The following is a 21561-nucleotide window of genomic DNA, read 5'->3' as shown; positions in this document are numbered from 1 at the left end:
CTCAGGACTCTCCGTCTACTTTGGTTGATCATTCGCTGTTGGTTCTCTTGGAAGATGCCACTTCTCGTCCATCTTCTAGCTCGTACTTCCCCTTTGTTGGTTCCTCTTCTTGTTTGGCCACTTGTTTGGCCTTTTCTTTCCCCTGCTAGCTTGCTAGTCTTTTGGCTCTGGCCCCTCTCTTGGGTGTATTTTGCAACCGGTCAACGTTGAACTCTCCATGGCACCCTATGTGTCATGTTGAGTTCATAGCTTCTGTGCTCGGTTTTTTTGTATCTAGCTTTTGAAAGATTAATACATACTTACCTTACCAAAAAAAAAAAAAAAAATAAACTATATGCAGGGCGATGAAATTTACTTCTAGGTTATGTATATGTGATTTTAATTTAAACTAATGACATATAACATGAACTTAAATACAGTCTATATGCAATCTAACTCTAATGACGCACATGGTTCATGAACAAATTTCAAGGTTGTCAAAATTTCTATAAAAACCATTATGGAAAAATGACTTTTAAATTTTCAAAACTAATGAAATATCTAACAGGCTATTCTTCGAGTAATGCTTACCGCTTGAGTGTACTTGCATTGAGAATTTAAGACCATGTATATCATGATGGAGGCGTCGATTGACAATGAGCTCTAAAAAAATCATCCCCTCAAAAGAACTCAGCTTCTTTAGGAAAAGGACACCACAAATGCCATAACTTTCATATGGGCTCGTTTGAGTGTTATAATGTCTTTTTTCAATCCCTTGAATGCTGTAACTCATGTCCGCGCTCACTTGAATGATCACAACCTTTGTTTGTAGTGCCAAAACATGTACTGTTGCTCTTCAAGTTTCAACCACTTGCCCAATTTGGCCATATCCAGAAGATGAAATGGGCTGGCCAAATTTCTATATGCAAATGCAAGTTAAAAATATATTTTTTTTTTTTAAGCTAGGGTTGACTCCTAATTTTTCTATGCAATAAATGACTAAATAGATTGCCAAAATTTAGGTGTCAACATAGACGATAAAAATATTTTTCATTTATTCATCTTTATAAGCAATATAAATGATTATTCTTTGAAAAATATTTTCTAAATCATTCATTTTTCACAAACCAAACTGCGCCTAAACTTCTATACACTTCGATTCACATGTTTTTCTTCGATTTAGCTCAAACTTGAGACCCTAAAATAACAATTTATTTTAGCTTTGCCATAACTAGCTCATTCTCACTAAGTGAAGCTGCCATTGAAATGAATCATCCAAAGGGTATAAAGATATCAAACAAATAGAGAGAGAGAGAGATAGAGAGAGAGAGAGAGAGAGAGAGAGAGAGAGAGAGAGAGAGAGAGCATTTAAGATTTCAAAGTGCCTGTGAGTATACTTTTGCTCTCCTGTAAAAAAGCTAAAGAGCACGTACGAACGGAGAAAGACATCTGCCAAGAAGAGTTCAACGCAAGCGACAATATCACTGATGCTAACGTGGTGATAAGTTTTCGACATTTTTAAGGTTGTACGGAAGGAGGAAAGACTCATTTTATTATGATTATGCCCCAAAAAACGAAATCATTACAATAAATTAATAATCGATTAACCAATAGTTTTCCTCAGTAATAGACCAACTATCATGCTTTGAGCTTATGTTGACAATGGTGACAACAAATCGAGCAAGGTCTATCGAGGATATAAAAAGATGACTATATAGGGGATATTTCAATAAATCTGACAAAATCATCGTATGAATAAACTATCTATGTATAATCCGGCATTTAAAAAGGAAGAAAAAGATGTATAATATTTGCAGGAGTATATAAAATTAGAGTTGGACGGGAGTAATGTTTATAGCATAAAAACGCAAAAACAAATCACCTCGAGATAGCACAGATTCAATATGTCTCCGACTTTAACAAATCAAGATGTTTCTCAGAGGGAAAGATTTCCATGTAATTTGACACCAAAGAATGACCGACTCTTGAAATGAACGAGAATGAAAGGCGGTCGACAAGGAGACCTTCAGGAGTTAAGTTGGATGACAAAGCCATCGACGGAATTATAAACAACAAGCATTAACCAATCGTTGCCAATTGTTGAAGCAGAATGATCAATAAATGGAACGGAGATCTGCTAGCATGTCGATACATCTTAAAGATGTAATTGCCAAGTAGTGGAGCCGATAAATTCAAGGTTTGTAACTTCTTGTATATATACGACTTATAAGTATCGGTCGATAGAGGGCTATATAAACCCACATTGTATTTCACTCGTCCAATCGACTACAAAACACTTATTGTTTCATACTTTCTAAATTGTTGCATGGTTGTCAACAATTGTGTTAGGATTCGGTGCACAACCACAACGAAATAGAGCGTAAAAACAAGAAAAAGAAATCGAAACAAAAGATTTATTATGGTTCACCCTTAAACTACGGTTAGATGATTCCATTATAATTAGCACATCTTCATTACATTAATCAATATGTTATCCAACAGTAATTATTCATGAGCTCATGCCCAAACTATTAATATCATATTGGCTCAAACTATAAAACTCATCTAGCAGCTCGAGGAAGCTAGTGGTTTTTTGTTGATGAGAAATATGAACCACACTCCCAACATATTATTCTTAGTAGTCATATGTTTAAATTCCTATTGTATACCTTTCTATCTCAAATAAACAAGGATCCTTCACAACCTTTGCCAATTAAATCGTTCCATCAAATTTAAAGGCAATTTCACTTTCCTGGTGAAATATCACTTTGTACGTCGGGCAAATCACTTTTGTTATAATTAAGGAGATTGCAATGGCAACAATGAGGGTTTTGGATTATTTTAAAGTTTTGTTAGATGTCTAACCCTTTTTCATATCTTAAGTGCAGAAGTAGCATTCTCTTATTTGTTCAACTCCTAGGGTGTTATATCAATGTACAATTTTGGCAGATTTTCAGGGCTCTTGCTAGTCTAGCGCAGGAATTCCATACTTTTCTTGATGAGACTTCTGTATTCAGATTCTTTGGATAGATTCTCTAGAGTCTTTATTTTTCTGAAATGAAACCATTTCTAGAACAATTACATCCATCATGTGGTCATCATAATTCAATGAATTATGAGCATATGTTATGTTTCCATGACTTTATTAGATAAGTTCAATAGAAAAGCAACTTTAGTAGCCCCGATGATGGCTTTCATCTTCGATTAACATCCTAAACCCAGTAGTGATGGGTTGCGTGCGTATTGTAGCTTGTAGTTGTCCCACTGTCTGTACACAAACTTCTTGAGTAGCTGAGCCTCTCTCATCCCAAAGACTAGCTCAAAAAATGAGGCTTTCTCTCACACTTATTAACATGAGCTCTAATACCAATGTTAGTGGTCTTGGGCCTCTCTCATTCCAAAAGCTAACTCAAAAGATGATATTTTTATTCACATTTATAAACCGGTCACTAGCTTCTTTTATAACTGATGTGAGATAACCCCATTAAGGGGAGAGACTGTCAATAATCGTTGGGTTTTTTCTTAAGTCGGGTAGCCAATGGGGAACTTCATATGAGATGCTACCATTTTGCATGTCCAATACCTCATGCCAAAATATATCCTTGTGATTTTTATGAATATATATTATTCTTCATTGAGATTTTTTAGACTAGACAAGAATCTTTTTCATTTATAGAAATATTAATTTCCAACAAATGGTTAATCATTTGATAATTTAGAGTATTGTTGAACGACTGGAAAGATTAATTACTTGTTGTCCAAATGGATTATGATTGCTAACAATTGCACACTAAATTATCTTGGCAAGTTACATAAGTCGAGCAATGTCAAACAATTTTTTTCGGTCTATTTGCACCTGTAGAGCTTGGCCTAAAGCAAAAATCAACATGTCGACACCTTCAATCTGTGGAGTATAAGGCATCACAAAATCAGAGATTAAATGCATATGGATAGATACATTACTAAATCTTTCTTTTCCAAATTGAGATGTTTCAAAGGGTTATGTTCACAAGTACTCGTAACAAATGTTCTCAAATTGACAGGAGTAGTACAGTGCGAAACAATGCGATGCTTCATACAAAACTTAATAAATTGTCGGTACAATCGACCTCACTCAGATTTATCATTTCTCCGCTGAGCAATCATACAGTTCGCAGAGCAACTTTGGCTATGGCTCATACTACCTCGTCAATTTGGAATCATATTCTGAATTTTCCTAAACCGAGAAAAGCGTAGCTTAAGCACCCTGAGCAACATTGAGGTAATCACAACTTTTACTTCCCTTGCTAGCTTTGCTGGATCCAGCGACCTTCAATTTTCTTTAGAATATTCTGCTTGTTTTCCATTAGCATGTGCTGAGTTGAAGGTAATGAACTCGAGTTTCTTAAGCCACTGGCAATCTATTTGTTAACCTGAATCTGTTATCTTCTTGATGAATTAAGCATCTGTGAGAAATTGTTTTCTACTTGCTCTTTAATTCCTGTGCTTCGAAGATGATATTTTCGTGAAGATTGGGAAAAGAAAAGTCTGACTTTGTGAGAGGCAATCAGCGCGTTCCAAGATCTAAGCTTTGAAATGTTCATTGAGCACATGAAGACACTTGCTAAAGCTTACTAATGTTCAGTGCAGGAAGAGATGGATACAAGATCCCTAATTGATAAAGCAAAGTTCAGGAAGTTGAACGACAACCGAAATGCCAGCACCACAAGTTTATGTGATTTGCCCGAAGTGGTTCTCCTGCACATCCTAAGTTTTCTTCCATCGAAAGATGTTGTGAGAACGAGCGCCTTGTCCAAAAGGTGGGAACAGTTATGGATTTCTGTTCCGAAGCTCGACTTCAATGATAAGGAATTCTCCCAGAGGTTGCGCTTCATTAACTTCGTGGAGAGAACGTTTTTGCTTCACGGTCTATCTCCAGTGAAAGGTTTTTCTCTCTCATGTTCCATCCATTACAATAAATCCCGCATCAATGCTTGGATCACTTCCGCTATAAGGCGCAATGTTGAAAAGCTCCGGTTGTGCCTTGATGTAGACAAACGTGCTGCGGTGAGTTATAGGTTACCGTGTTGTGTATTTAGGTGTGAAACGCTAACAGAATTGCATGTAGAGATGAGTCGTCATATTAGGCTCACTTCATCAGTTTGTCTGATGAAACTGAAGGCCCTAACTCTCGTGCGGATTGATTTTGGGGACGACAATTCGGTCGAAAAGCTACTTTCGGGGCCTTCCCTTGAGAAGCTGTCTCTTGACAACTGCATGTGGTGGAAGCTGAAGGCTCTTCGTATTTCGGCTCCGAAGCTTTTGAGCTTGTCCATTGTTGAACTGGAGTTTTGTACGGATTTTAAATGTGATTGTCGGGTATTCATCATCGGAACTAGTCTAGAGTCCTTCTACTATCACGGCGAATGCGCTTATGACTATACTCTATCTAGCTCATCCGCTCTTGTTAAGGCTGCCATCTCCGTGGATCATCCGTTCGATGAGAAGTCGTACCAATTCTCCTACCATGGATACAAGCTCTTAAAAGATGTTGCTAATGTACGAGATTTAACTCTGTCTTATGACGGTCTTCAGGTATACTCTTCCGAACACATGGTTGATTCATTGTCGTCATTCTTCAATGTTTGGATTATGTCTGATCCTTCTATTGGTTTGGATGTCTTCTTCGACATTTTCCTTTAGGATTTAAATGAGAGTAAGAACTTCCTTGACTCGCTGCCCATCTTTGCGAATCTTAAGAAGCTGGAATTGAACATGTATCGTGCGTGCTTGGAATCTAGAGCACTTCAAACGATTCTCAGCAAATCTTCTTGTTTGGAGAGTCTTCGGTTCCTCTCGGTAACCACTCCGTCATTATTCTCTTTCTTCCTTTTCTGCCAGCATTTTGTGCTACCAGAAGTTTCGTGATCTCGTTTGATTCGGTATTGTGATTTTGATTAAGGGTGTTCTTGTGGAGTCTGGAACGGATGAAGGGATACGGGATCCGGTACCTTGGTGTTTCCCGTCGTCACTCCGAGAGATTACAATTCGCAACTTTCATGAGGATGATGATCAACTTCTAGCCGTGAGAGTTATGCTTAGGACGGCTAGGGTTTTGGAGAAAATAGTCATACATCGTTCCGAGTACTATTTAGGGAGTTCTACAGAGAAGTTGATGGAACGATTGAGAGAGATCCCCAAGGCTTCAAGTCAGTGTACGATTTTGTTAGTCTAACAATTCTGGCATTTCAATTTAATTCAGGAATTGGTGATTCTATATTGCAATTCATTCGAAAGGTTATTTACCCTGTCTGCACTTTGGAAATGAAAGGACAGTATCTACGTAATGTCATTCAACTTTTAGCTCATGAAGCCAGCATAAAATGGTTCTGGTTGCGAAAAATAAGCTATCGAATAGAATAGATCGAAAATCGGATTTACGTGATTTGGTTGGTGAGACATGTCCCATGGAGAAAACGGAATAGGAATCCACTATAGATCGCGCATGATACAACAAAGATTATTACAACATTCAAGTCACTCAAAAATTTGCTAGCACTGAATTAAACTAAAATAATTCACTCTTTCATAGTTACTTGCGAACCAATCTCTCAACCTCCTAAAAAAATTAAAAATCTTACCATGAGATTTAGGGTGGCCCTATTTCCACCCCATAAATGACTAAATCTAGGTTACACTAAAAAGACAAAATTGCCCTCAATTTTTCAATTACAATCTAAAGTTATGGCCATACTCATTCTTTTTTCTATTTTTTTTATTTTTCAATTTAGGATGATTACCATATTAAGCATTTCAAATGTTTTTCTTTTTAGCGTATTAAAGAAAAGTGCATTTTCAGAAATTCCTATAATGTTTTACATGCTCCATGTAAAGTTATCTTGTTAATAGTAAGAAAAAAGACATTCTTTGATAATTTATAAAACCGAAAAGCATCTTCTTCATCATACTTCTCTATTTTTTGTCCCTCTTATCTCAAGAGCTCTCTTTGTTGGTGAACTTTTTATTAGTTTCATTCTAAAGTATATGTCAAGTCTCTTTATTTACTATCTCAGAGAATTTTCTTTTTTTTTTCTTACTATAATGGCAAGATATTTTTATTCCAAGCATCCGAGAAGTTAGAGGAATATCTAGAAATACACTAAAATTACTATGCATGATTAGGTATTTTGATTTTTTTTTTTGCATAAATAGTTCATAGATGATATTCAATTTTATTAATCTAAAATGTCATTTAAAAAAAAACTTACTTTAAGAAATGTCTTGATTTAATTATATTTCATCTCCTTAATAATATATCCATAAATTTGATTGACAATGAAGAAAAGAACTAGATTTCTTGGAAATTTCTCTTTTCAACAAAAAAAAATCTTATGGAAGTAATATCTTACATATAAAAAAATTTATTTCCTTTAATATGTAATGAAAATCTTCCATAAACAACAACCAAACATATGAAATTCTTTTCGACCAAAAAAAAAAATATATGTTATTCGTAATTATGGTAGGTAGATCCTACATATATATAAGAAAACTAATAAAAAGGAAAGTGAATAAATTTGGAACCACCAATTTAAATTGCAATTTAATGACAGAGGGAATTTTTTCTTTTTGATGAAAATTGAGTGGATTTAGTCATATAGGGGGTGGCAATAGCGCCGTCTGAAAAAAAGGCTAAAATTTATTGGTTGACATAGATGACACGACTAAAAAAATAGTATGTGTTTTTGGTTGATACGGTTATATTTTCGTAGATAGAGCTTTCCATGTGCTTGTACAAAACTAAAACTTCTAATTGGAATTAAGATCGCAAAATGTATATGACTATATATTAATTTCAATAAATATAGTAAAATAATTTTCAGGCTTAAATGCATGAAAAGAAAATTTTGAAAGTGAATTGTTTTATCATGATAAGTTTCCAAAATCTTGATATAATTATCTCAATAAGCATTGAAATTTCTGAAGTTGTCACATCTTTACCCGTATCCAGAGCTTGCAAAGCTTTTATGCATTTTCCTGAAAACTTGCTTGTTTACGCCTCAATGTTTTGTGCACCACTAGCCAAACTCATGAAAGTCATATAAGATACGGTAACTAAATGTGAAAACTAATTCCGACAAAAAAAAAGTGAAAACTAATTACTTATTGTTGTCGTTTGCGTTGAATTATACGAAGGAAATGCCAAGCCTCGTAAGAAAAGGAATTCCTTTCAATTCCAAAGTTGATTAAGGCTTGACGCGAAAGATGATTTTCTTGCTGAAAGAACTTGCCCGATGAAAACAAAACTTTCCACACCTGGCATTCTTTAACACTAAATTGTATTATAATGACATCAAACTTTATTTAGGGTTAATACCACACAAAAAAAAAAAAAAAACCCAAACTAATACACATGTGACAAATTTATTCCAAGTTATTTTTTTATCAAGAAAAACTCCAACTGGTACACTTGTGACAAATGTACCCACAAACTATTTTTTTAACCACATAAAACCTCAAACTAGTAGATCTCCGACAAATTTACCTCAAACTATTTTTTTGACCACAAAAAATCCTAAACTAATACACTTGTGACAAATTTACCCCAAACTGATTCACTTGAGACAAATTTACCCTCCGTTAGTTTTCGTTATATTATTTTAATATCCTGAAAAATCTCAAATTGATACATCCGTGATGAACAAATGGTAAAAATCCCAAATAGGTACACTCGCTAACCGTCACGTGTCATCTAACTTAGTAATTTAACTGTAGAATCTAATGAAAACTAATGGAGGATATATTTATCATGTGCGTACCAATTTGGGGTAAATTTGTCATAGGTGTAGCAGTTTATGATTTTTGGTGATCAAAACAATATGTTGGAGTAAATTTATCACGTATGTCTCGGTTTAGAGTTTTTTGAGGTTAAAAAAATAATTTGAGGTAAATTTATCACAAGTGTACCAGTTTGGGATTTTTCTTAGTATTAACACAAATAATTAACCAAGTAACACATTGTATTTTCGAAGGTGTTCACGCCTTTCATCTATATTGAGAGTTAGCATAGCTGATTATGCATTTTCTGAGGAATTTCTTGTTTCACGCATGAAAGTTTTGTGCACCATATATGGTCAAGTGAAACACAACAATCTCATGATTTGCGGTAAGTAGACGTCAAAACTAGTTACTTGCCTTTTGTCGGATAGAGAAAATTAATTATGACGGAAACACCATTCTTCACGAGAAAAACGATTCCTCATTGTTGCAATGTTGACTAAGGATTGATGCAGCAAATTGTTTCCATGATGAAAGAACTTTATAGCCCGATGCAAATAAAACTTTCCATAGTTAGCATACTTTAAATGTAAAAAGGGAATGTTTCCTTAACAGATCTGTCGGGAATAGTACAATATCAATCGTAGATGCACACACCATTATCTCGTATTTTACATAAAACACTCATTGATTGAGAGATCGTGTAGTCGAAACAACCGACGATTACTATCGAGCTGTCAGGCTAGCAAAATGAATAAACTGAAATTTATTGGCTAAATATAGGGCTTAAATGCACGAAAAGAAATTTTCAAGCTTGAAGTGCATTATCATGACAAATTATCGGAGTCTTGAAATAATTAGCCCCGTAACACATTGTATTCTCTAAAGGGGTCACGCCTGTCACCAATATCAAGGGTTAGCCAGGCTGAATGTGCATTTTTCTGAAAACTTGCTTGTTTCCCGGATGATGGTTTTGTGCACCATATGTAGTCTAGAAAAACAAATGACGGTCGCATGATTTTCGGTAACTAGACGTCAAAATTAATCACTTGCCTTTATCAGACATGGTGAATTAATTATGAAGGAAGCGCCATTCTTCACGAGAAAAGCGATTCCTTTGTATTCCCAAGTTGACCTAGGAGTGACGCGACAAATGGTTTTCATGCATGAAGAACCTTCTACACTTTCCACACCTGGCCATCTTTACCACACCTTCCATTCCGGTCTCAAGCGCATTGTTTCTCTCGTCATATTTTTCCATAAACACTTCTTTTCCTCCAGCGCACAACATCTGGAATTATCCTTTTGCGAGCAATCAAATCAAAGGGGTTGTTTTCTGGGAGTACTGCGGAGGAAGATTTCGACCGGAGGCCTGGTAAGCAACTCAGATGAGCTCATTCACCCGAAAGATTCACTTTTTCTTTAGAAAATACTCGGGGTGGATTTGGTTTAGCTTTGAAAATAAATTTTGGGGAAATACAAAAACCTTTTAACCTTAGGGGTTTTGGAAAATTGCAAATGGCGTGTTGTAAAAAAATCTTTTGAAAAATAATTTTGGGTTAAGTAGTGCTCGGCAACAAAAATTTTACAAAGGGCTTTGGCTGCTAGATCCGGTGCCGGACAAGGGCTCGGGCCGCCGACGAGCTAGATCTGGCACTAGCGGCTGCCATCCAAGATGCTAGACGTGGCCGGTTCCATGGAACCGCCGGTTCCGGTTCCGGTTCCGGTTCGGAACCACCGGTTTCTAGGCCCAATGGTTATTTTTCCCCGAACCTCCTCCCTTTTTTTTTTTTTTTAAAACCGGGTCGGAACCGGAACCGGAACCGGAACAAGCCCTTGAGAGCCGGTTCCGGTTCCGGGTTAGAACCGTGGGCCCGGTCAACGGGCCCGTTCCGGGCCCACGGTTCATTTTGGCAATGTCTACAAGGTGCCACGACCTCGGGCAACTCTTGAGGAGGTGCGACCCCGGCTTGGTTGGCGCGACCACGGTGAGGGTCGTGTCTTGTCGCATGATCCCAAGTGATGAAGCATGAGGTCGTTCGACCAAGGCGACTGTTTCTAGGGTGGTGCAACCTCATCGGCCCTCATTGGCCCTTTGCCGGCTAGATCTAGCCTCGTCGGCCGCCCTCATGCGACTAAGATGAACAGTAACAATATGGGGCAAAACATGGAAAACTAAATAATTAGTGGGGTAGTTTTGGAAGAAAAAAATAATTAAAACTTAGTTTCAACATTTCAAAAAATATTTTAAATTGAATGCACCCAAGGCCAGTTTACACCCCAAACCCCTTGAGAATGGTTGCTGAACACTCTAATTTTGAATCAACGCTTACATAATTTCTTCTAATACTTTGAAAATTACTTATCTCTTCGCGTGATTAATAAGTTTGTTTTTTGTTCCGACCATTTTTTTTTTTTTGTAAAAGAATAAGTTGCAATAAGTTCATAATTGAAATAAGTAACTTCTCAACAGCTTATGAAAACAAGATTCACCTATTTATGGCTAATAAATTGGCAAAAGGACACATCAAGTGTCAATATTTGTGTACAACGCTCACTTTGGTGCTAATATTTTTTTTGGATCACTTAAATGTCAATTTTTTTTAAAAATAATTATTTAAGTGTCAACTCCGGTGAGGTCGCCGGAATTGACACTAAAGTAATCATTTTTTTTTTCTAATTTGACACCGAAGTGATCTTTTTTTTTATCAATTAAATGTCAATTTTTTTTTAAAAAAAGTGATTATTTAAGTGCCATCTCCAATAAGGTCGCCGGAATTTTTCGCCGTTGGAACTAAAGTGATTGCTTTTTCTCCGATTTTATACTTAAGTGATCTCGAAAAAAATATTGGCATCAAAATGAGCACCGTACATAAATATTGGCACTTGAGGTGTCTTTATGCCCTAATAAATTTTATCGTGAGAATGGAACTCCAAAGTTGGCAAAAATCACTAATTTTCTCAATGCGTTTATGAAACAGGTTGATGAAACGACGCGATCGACCATTAGTCCAATTTCCCTCCAAAGCAACCTTTCTCTCTTCCCTAGTTTCTCACGTCCGAGTTTCTCACGTCGGAGTGTTACCCACCATTTGAGAAGAGAAGCATCTCCCAGGTTATCAATTCTTGCTTATCAGTCCCTCTACTTGTTCATCATTATGGATGCTTGGCTCCGATTTGTTTTCCTTTGATTACCCTGTTTTTCCTGCAATATCTGTGTTCCCAGTCTTCAGTGGTTCTGTGTGGCGATTTCTGTCTGAGTGCTGGATGCGAGGTTGGTGGTAAATCACTGTTCTTTTTTGTTGTTTGATCCACTGATGAGGCCATAGACGTCCTTCAAGCTATTTTGTTAACTGCCCAACTGTTCGTGGAAAGGTCTCAGTGGCCCTTCATCAACAACAGTCATCATTGAGAAAAACAATAATCTGCCGTACTTCTTTTCCAAGTGAATTTGGCTGACTTCTCATTATTTTTTTATACAAATGGGTCAATTGTTCCTGGGGCGACATTGCCTTGTTGCCTAATGTTAGGTCCTGTCTTGATGAGGCTTGTTGTGGTTTGATGTGCAATATGAATGTCAATCTCCAGCGTTGGAGTTTTTAATGTTAGTCTTGTTATGTTTATGAGCATGGAATTTGAAAATGGAAGCAGTTTTTGTTAATGGATTTTGAAGAAATGGGTATTACTTTTTTCACTTTTAAAATTATTCAATCAGTGCAGCGCGAGTGTCTTATTGACTACAAACCAGTTACTATAAATCCATTCAAAATTTGAGATGCCATTTCCTAAATTCCTTTCAGATTTAACATAAACTCTGGGAGAAATTGGAGAACTGATGGATGCAAGGCCTTTGGCTCACGAAGCTAAATGCCCTCACTTGAATGATACCCCAGATGTTAGCAGCCACGCGCGTATATGTGACCTACCTGATGAAATTCTTCTGCGTATCCTGGGTCTTCTGTCATTAAAAGAAGTTGTTCGAACAAGTCTGTTGTCGAAAAGGTGGGAGTATCTGTGGACGTCAATTTCTAGTCTTGTCTTCAGAGAAGATGAAAGCAACAGGAGGTTCATGAACTTTGTGGACAGAGCATTGTTACTTGGCCAGTCCACTCCTTTGAAATTATTTTCTCTTAATTATGTGATTGATGGTGATGAATATGTCAGTGGTGATGAGTCTCGTATAAATTCGTGGATTACTGCCGCAATAAGGCGCAATGTTCAGAAGCTTCAATTGCACCTTGGAATAGAACATCTTTCTTTTAATTACAGTTTACCTAGTTGTATATTCAGATGTGAGACGCTGACAGAATTGCATCTGTTATTGAATGGTACCCTCAGACTTCCTTCTTCGGTACGTCTCAAGAATCTGAGGGTCTTAGCTCTTGAGTATCTTCATTTTGCGGATGATAGGTCGATGGAGCAGCTGTTTTCATGCCCTTCCCTTGAGATGTTGTCCCTGGAATATTGCATTTGGCCGGAGGATATGACTTTGCATATTTCTGCTCCTAACCTTTTGAGCTTGTCCATAGTCGAACGCGACTCTTTTCTAGATATCGGAAGTCACTCTCACATCAAGATCCTTGGCTCCTGTATGAAGTCCTTTGACTATTATGGTGAACTTTTGGATGATTATGACATATCTGGCTCACCCTCTTTGGAAGAGGTAATCATCAATTTGTTTCATCCATCCAACGTAGAGAGAAAACCAGATCAATGTGCCCAGCATGCATATAAGCTTTTGAAGGATCTTTCTCATGTTAAACTCCTGACTTTAGCTGAGGACATTCTTGAGGTACACTATCTATTTACATCTTCAATGTCATGTATAAATCTTCCATTCATTGGATCTACCTATTCCCAGAGCCTTTGAGGGGCACTTTATCTATTTGTTACGTGAGGTACACTCAACCATAATCTATGCAACTATTTTCTGGCTTTTTTAACAGGACTTGGATGAAAATAGGGGGATTCTCGATCTTGACTCCATCCCCATCTTTGGTTATCTTACCAAATTGAAATTCACAACTCGCAACGTGGACCTAGATTCTGAAGCATTTCAGGTTTTGCTCAGCAAATGCACAATTCTAAGGAGTCTAGAGTTTGAAGCGGTAACTGTTCTATCACTGTCCTTTTCACCCTCTTACTGCATTAGTCTTACTGCGGAAATCAAAGTGAGACTGATCGAATGTAATTGTGTATCAGGGTGTTTCCATCGAGTCTGTAACGGCCGGAGGGATATTGGATCCGGCACCTCAGTGTTTTCTGAAGTCACTGAAGGAGATCACAATTGGTTACTTCGAGGCGGCTGATTATGAACTCCTGGCTGTAACGATTTTGCTCGGGGCTGCTGCGGTTCTGGAGGAACTAGTTATACATTGCACAGAGCAGTGTTCCAAGAATTTCCATGGGGACTCGATGGAAGCATTGCTGGCACTCCCGAGGGCTTCAAGTAGATGTGCAATTCGCTTTTTGCCATGTGAAATGCAGTTGGAGGAATAGCTTTCTCTGGTAACTTTTGTCGATCGCAATTGGATGTGTAGGTTCCTTCTTTGTTTCGCTGGAATGAACAGCTCTCTGTGACATCCATAATTACAGTCGTATTTGGAGATTTATGTTCTTGAGAATGAATTGCTGGCTTTTGAATTGACTCATGAATTTCTAATTCTGTCCTTCTACTAGCACATGCATATGCTGTATTCAGGAACAAAATCATGAGTCGACAGACCATAAGCGTGTAACTTTTGAATCTTTCTTCTTTTACACCATGCGCTGATGCACGTGAACTACATTTGCACCTTCTTGTATATTTAGGGGCGAGACAGCTTAAGGTCTTAAAACTCTTCAGGACGTTGATCTCGAGGGTGGTTCGGTGGAGGAGTTGTCTCTCGACTGTATTGCACGAGGCCAGCGTACCAAGCTCCGAATATTCTTGCTCAGGTGCTTTTGACGTTGTCCATAGTTAGAACGTTACAAAGGTGATTATGAAAGGTTCTTGGCCCGGTTTGTTTCGAAAAAAATTTGGCATTTCCCAGAAAATGTTTCCCAAGAAGTAATTTTCCATGAAAATGACAATATTTTTCGATATTTGGCTGCAATTTGAAAATGAACTAGAAATTATTTTATGTTATTTGGAAAGGAAATTTTGCTTCTATTTTGCATTATTCGCACTCTAATGACTTGGGTAGAAGCAACTTGAGAACTAGGCACGTGCCAGCCTCGATGGTCTTAGGCTCGGGTGTCAAGGACCTATTCAGGTCCATAGAAGCCAGGCTCGGGTCCATCAAACCCTAGACCTTGGCCTGGCTCCTTAGCGCTCGAGTGTGGTCCCACCAAGGTCGGGCCCTAGTCCCTAGCACCTGACCCCGCATTCATCGAGACAGGGTGTAAATCCATGAAAGCAAGGCCCGGAACCTTGGTGCCCATGCCTAGGTGCCCGACCCAAGTCCATGCAAGACATTGCTGCCAAACATGCAAGGAGACACAAGCAATCGTGGAGATCATCAAGCACGGTCCTTCTTCACGACCCTTCAGCGACAAAAACAAACCTCAAGACGATGCGGCCCGACCACAACGTGCACTTACAAGTCACCTACAAAGGAAAGACCCTTCGACGACCGAGCTTAATGCAATCGAAAAGCAATCGTTGAGCGAGGGAGAGAAGGTTCTCATATGCAACAACAATTGTGTTTTGAGGGAGTCGTGTGTGTGAATGAAGGAGAAGGAGAGGTAGGGCTTTCTGAAAAACAGCTAGAAAAGAAAAATCCTATCCGGATCTATCTCACTCACCACCTTAGAATTTTTCTTATCCTATCTATATCCGAGCCTATTGTGAACATTTGCCGAATACATGATAGGATAAAGCATATCATATACCTGACTTTTATCCAAATGACAAAATGCAGCATAAGGAAGAGAAAACCTAATCACCATGCCTACCACAGTTTTAAGCATAGTGGATACCAAGCTATCCAGCAAGGAAAGGAGCACTCAAACATATCTCGTGGACATGAGCTTTAGGATAATGCCACATGCGCAATTTTTAAGTAACATGCAAGTACTTTTAGATACTATCCATTAAAAAAAAAAATTAATTACACTTTTTTGGAAAAAGATTGTGACTCACCTGATAAATTGAAAAGTCTAGAAAGTGATTGCATATTCATACCACAACATTCAAAACTCCCAATAAATTTTTCCTAGTGGGTAGAGGATTCTGGGATTGTGGCACAGTGTACTGAAAGTTCTAGAAAGTAAGACAAGTTGTACGGTGAAGAAATCAAAACAATATGCAACTTAAATCAACTCAACGGTGATAATACTCAATCACTACAACTAATTAACCATCAAATATTTTTCTCATAATTCGACGTGAGTAGCCCATACATCTAATATATATCATTATAAACCCATGAAAGCAACTTTAATCCCCAAAAATATTTTGCATGAAGTCCGAACTAAAAGCTTGCGCCTTATATTACTAAATTATGAATGATGCTCCTCCTTTTATTACAAAACAAAAAAAAAAAAAAAATAAAAACAATCAAAAGCAACGCGGCACCGTCAAATTATTTTTTTTTTTCTATGTATCTTAAACTAAAATAAAATATCAATAACCATTTAACAGTTAACTTTGAGAATGAAATTATTTTATGTGCATTTTCCCCTCTTTTGAAGGAGTTTTTTTTTCTATAGGGGGAAAATGTTTTCCGGAACTAGCTTATTTTCCGCCCCCAAATGCAAAAAAATCCGGAAAAATTTTCCGAGAAAATATTTTTCGCGAAACAAACGAAGCCAATTAGAAACATGATATGCTCTTGAAATCTACATGCATAACTTGCTCGTGTAGCAATTGGCAAAAAGAATCGCTACGTGACCAATAATTAATTAGATTATAGACCTATGAGTTTATAGAGAAAAAAGATAGTGATTCAGCCGGAGAGCGTGAAATTCACCATGCTCTACCCCCTTTCACATATCATTACAACTCGGCTGTTCAGGAACAACTCATCTCCTGGAAAATCTACTTCCATCGGGAATACAATGGCGAAATGGGCAAAATTCCCGGGAGATCTCCTGGAACTCGTCATTCGGGGATCAGCTGTGGAAGACTTCGTAGCCTTCGGCACGGCGTGCATGTCGTGGCGGTCTGCCGCCAACCCTCGCGTTCTTCAACTTGTCAAGAGGCAAGATCGATGAAGTACCCATGCACGGATGTCTTTGAGTGTGCCAATCCTTCTTGAATATCTTGAGATTTACTACGCTCAACCGCCTCTCACCTACTCAAAATCGGACTCCCTGGCTTGGAAAAGTTTTGCTGCGACCGCTACATCACCTCTAAACTCGCATTTTCCTCGCTCCTGTCTTTGTCCTAGAACTGCACGATCATGATGTGCGTATGTTATGGTTATCGCCAAGGGCCGGTATCAGCTTTCTACAGACCAGGAGATCAAACCACCTTTGACACACTCAAAATGGGACTCCCCAGCTTGGAAAAGTTTTGCCACAACCGCTACTTCACATCTAAACTCGCGGTTTCCTCGCTCCTGTCTTTGTCCTAGAACTGCACGATCATGATGTGCACATGTTATGGTTACTGCAAGGGGCCGGTATCAGCCTTCTACAGACCAGGAGAAAGCGTGCGGGCGTCGGTGAAATGCCGGCATCAGCGATTGGATCACAACCCGTGATGGCGAGGGAAATAATCTCATGGAATCTTCCGGTTCATTATCTAGTGGTTTGGCTGCTTTACCACCAAGCCCAGAGATTTCAAATTTCTAAGTTAAATCTGGAGAAGGGAATTTAAACGAAGATGAAAAGTTGGAAAACACCATCTCTCTTCTCGGCATTGAACTCCGTCATTTCTGACCGAGTTCACTGATGAACCTCGCCAGCCAAATCGTATTTACTGAACAAACATTATGAATGTGAATATCGAGTCTCGTAACATGGATGATGGAAAAAATCGAGACATACCTTGAAGCAATGGAAGTTTACCACAACGAATTCGATTCCACACGCAGTTTCAAATCTCATATGGACCATACGTTCTCAAATCATATGTGCAATTTTATGGTGCTTCATTAACTCTAGTTTTGGGAAAAGTATACAAAAAGTCCTAAACCTTTTGCATTTGTGTCAATTCAGTCCTAAACATTTTACATTCTTGTTAGTTGAGTCCATTTAACCAATTTTGGCAGGAAATGGCTGAAATGGATTATAGTTGTTCTCCGTGGCACAATCAACGCTGACTTCAAAAAAAAAATTTTTTTTTTTTTTTTTTTTCTAGTTTTCCTTTGTTTATGTCTATCTGTGTCAATAATGTTACTTAATAATCTAGTCTGCCTAGCTTCATGAGAGGACTTCTGCCTTTAGCTGTGCAATGTTAAGCGCCAGGTGTATCCAATTACTAAGGCTACATTTGTTTCACTAAAAATAAACGATTTGAAAAATATTTTCCTGAAAATTGATCACTTGTCTCGCTTGTGAAAATAAATGAACAAAAAATATTTTCATAGATCACGAAAATGTTTAGATATAAATTGATATTAACAATGAAACATTTCTCTTTGACTATTTATCTCAAGCAATATAAGTTATCATATTTAGGAAAATATTTTTCATTCATTTTCCATGAAACAAGATGGAGTCTAAGACCCCGAACGAGATGTGTGACTTCTATTATCGATTTCTAGTGTAGTATCGTGATTGTGATTTGTGAATCAGGGGCATGTCCATCTACAAGATGGCGGACCCGGCACCCAGGTGTTTTCCGGTCGTCTCTAAAGGAGATTGCCGCGATCACGATCTCGTGACAGTGATGGCTTCAACTCAAACCGCATACAACAATGGTGGGGTGACGACAAGGGCTGCTGGTTTTGGTTTTTCTCTCTTTTTCTTTAAATTTTGGCTTATTTTTTAAAATAATTTAAATAAAAACTGTATTAACAATCATATTTGGACCAAAACGACATCAAATTAGCCATATCAACATTTTCTGTTAGTCAAATTAGAAGAAGTTAACGGAAAGGCTCACTTGCAATAATTTGACAAGTTTTAGAACTCGATTACACTTTTTACAAATTTTATGACTCAATTACATTTTCGTGATAAGTTTTAGAACTTCTAGACTTCTAGTGAACATATACCTAAAAAGTTACACTGTTGATGTATAAATTCACACATGAACTTATTGTATTTTTTCTAAAACTTAGGTGTTATTGTGAATCAGAGCGTTCTTACGGACTTGGAAAGGGATGACGGGATATTGGACCCCATGCCTCTGTTTTACTTCATCGCTCAAGGAGATCATTATCCATGGCTTTAACTTGATTGATCGTGAAATCTTAGCTGCAAGCAATTTGGTTTGTGCTGCTCCAGTATTGGATAAATTTCTCACTTTTCTGCCATTTTTGAATTCTCTGCAGCGAAATGAAAAAATTATCCAAAAAGTCCTAAATCTATTGCACTTTTATTAATTTAGTCTTAAACCTTTTAAGTTTGCCAATTGAGTCCTAAACCTTTTCACTTTTTGTCAATTAAGTCCTATTGGCCAAAAATCACGGACGTGAAATTGTACAAAAAGTCATAAACCTATTACACTTTTGCTAAGTCAATTTTAAACATTTTAAGTTTGCCGATTGAGTCTTATTGGCCAGAAATCATTGGGGTGGACACTAGCCATCCTAAGTGGCACGACCGACGCTGATGTGGACAATTTCTAATAATTTTTTGATATTTTTTTGAATTTTTATTTTTTTATTATTGTTCTTTTTTTTACTCTAGTTTTCTTCTTTAGCGGCCAATTTGAAAGGTAGGGGTGCGCTGGGGTCAAACCGACCCGGTTCATCCCTTGTAAGCGTATTTACAATATTGACTTTTCCGGATGGGAAAATCATAGATAAGACTCTGTCATATGCTTTCATAAGACAAGGGTATCAACGAGAAATATTGATACATGGCTATCAAAGTTACAGATATGGGCGAGGCCACTGCGGTGGGGGTGAGGCCAGCCTTGCTCAGACCATTGCGGTTGGCGAGGCATTGTTGCCCTAGCCAATGGCTGGCAAGGGCATTGTAGGCCTCGCCCAGGGGCCGGTGAGGGCCCCGTTTACCCTCGCTAACCGTTGAAGAAGAAAACTAGAGTGAAAAAAAAATCGAATAAATAAATAGAAAAAATTAAAATATTACTAAAAATTATCTACGTCAGTGGCAGCTATTCACGTAGGATGGCCAACATTTCCCCAGCCAAACCAATAGGTACGTGTCATGGTCTATTGATTTCCAAACAGACATTTCTCTTGAGTTTTCTAGAATATTCCTAGGATGGACAATATTGTAAATGTATCATGTTCTAGATAATTCATTGTAATTTTATAGGTAGTTATGAAGGTGCACTCTCATTGGTAGACGGGAGGTGCAATCTCCACTATTAGATCGAGGAGTGATCTACGGTTGTAATCGAGAGAGTTTTTCTATAAGTAAGGTACCATCCCCTCATTTATATCATCTCACTAGTAAATAGAATTCCAGAGCTTTAGTAACTAAAATTCTAGAGTTTCTATCTATAGTGTTTCTCTATATACAATCCTAGACCTTAAGTAAATGAAAGCATACCATTCGTTAAGTTTATGTGTCGCATTTGGTTGAAGGGTGGAATCTTAAAAAACTTTTTAGTGTCGTGATTCCTACCGCAAGGAGTAAGTTCATCAAACATGATTTTGTTTAGATTGAAATGATTTCTCAGATGAAAGAGCTTTCAATCAGCATTAGACACGCGTTGACGGCATGTCCAACGCATGTTAGACGCGTCCACATTGCTGATCAAACAAAAAGTTGCTGAGCATTGTAAAAAGTGCTTTAGAATCCAACTTCAAGCTATCCACGTTGAATGCCAAGAGTAGGAGGCAAGATAAGGCTCGAAAGGACACCGTTCTCATTTTGAACTCCTGATAACAAATACAAAGAACAGCTGATTAGACTGCCAAAGCCAATCCAAAATTTCAAAAGCATTGGTACATAACGCAATGCTTCAGGTCTCGCCTAGAAGTAGAATGGATAGAACAACATGTTTTACAGAAGATAGATCCTTTAAAAGCTTATATCTGCTGGAGGCAAATAGGTCAGAAATTCCCTCAACTGGATCAAAAAAAGATGAATGCACTTGATGCCTCAATGTTTCCTATGGTCACTCAAGTACATCACGATTTGCAAATTTGATGCAAGGTTTTGGATGAGCTACGCATAAATTGCGCATAGCATTGCTTGGAGAATTTTATGGCAACCTTTTGCAACATATTTTGGAGCTTACTAGGAGTTAAAGGTCATTGTACTACTGCGCTACTCACCTAGAACTTTTACCGCATTCAGTTCAGTATGTGGGTTGTATACTTACCTTGGACTTCTTGGTTGATTTCAATTATATTAGTTTTTTTTGTCAAGATAATTCTATTAGTTTGCAATGCACAAAAACTGATCTGAGTGTTTAAAACAGGCTAAGCATTTTGTGCATGTGTCTCATCTGACTAAAGAACAAAGTCTCATTAAACAGCTAGCGATGCATAAGTAGCCTTGACAATGTGATTGAAGTTTAGTTCTGCATTAATTCAGGTTGGAAATCATAATTAGTTTTTAAACTAGTTTTTAAATAGTAGGTAAAGCCTCACTTCAGCTAATACAACAGAAGCCAAAATGAAGCATCAGTTTGATGTGAAACTCCAGAGACATCAACTACAGAATGAGTGGAAGAAAAAGACAGTGATTCCGCTGGAGAGCATCAAATTCACTATATTCAACCCCCTCTTGTATTTCATGAAAACTCGGCCGTTC

At 37.7% G+C, this 21561-nt stretch overlaps 2 protein-coding genes across 3 annotated transcripts; both read left to right on the top strand.

The window, feature by feature from the left end:
• The first annotated feature begins 4614 nt into the window (after window positions 1–4614).
• LOC115727862 (F-box/LRR-repeat protein At3g59190-like) lies at window positions 4615–6381 on the top strand. Its single transcript, XM_030658171.2, has 4 exons — window positions 4615–5553; window positions 5662–5817; window positions 5921–6167; window positions 6221–6381. Exons 1-4 carry the CDS (start codon window positions 4615–4617, stop codon window positions 6379–6381), a joined length of 1503 nt encoding a protein of 500 aa, XP_030514031.2.
• Window positions 6382–12437: 6056 nt separating this feature from the next.
• On the top strand, window positions 12438–14585 carry LOC115727856 (F-box/LRR-repeat protein At3g26922-like). 2 transcript variants are annotated; one of them, XM_030658162.1, is made up of 4 exons: window positions 12438–13528; window positions 13683–13844; window positions 13939–14272; window positions 14548–14585. In XM_030658162.1, the coding sequence occupies exons 1-3, from the start codon at window positions 12572–12574 to the stop codon at window positions 14233–14235; spliced, it is 1416 nt and encodes a 471-aa protein (XP_030514022.1). In that variant the 5' UTR covers window positions 12438–12571; the 3' UTR covers window positions 14236–14272; window positions 14548–14585. The 2 variants fall into 2 exon arrangements, with proteins under 2 accessions (XP_030514022.1, XP_030514021.1); XM_030658161.2 differs by lacking the exon at window positions 14548–14585 and having other exon boundaries at window positions 13939–14375.
• The last annotated feature ends 6976 nt before the right edge of the window (window positions 14586–21561 follow it).

This window comes from Rhodamnia argentea, chromosome 3 (genome assembly GCF_020921035.1).
Source record: "Rhodamnia argentea isolate NSW1041297 chromosome 3, ASM2092103v1, whole genome shotgun sequence".
Taxonomy (NCBI): domain Eukaryota; kingdom Viridiplantae; phylum Streptophyta; class Magnoliopsida; order Myrtales; family Myrtaceae; genus Rhodamnia; species Rhodamnia argentea.
The sequence above is the reverse complement of the archived record's forward strand: the minus strand, read 5'-3'. Positions and strand labels throughout refer to the sequence as shown.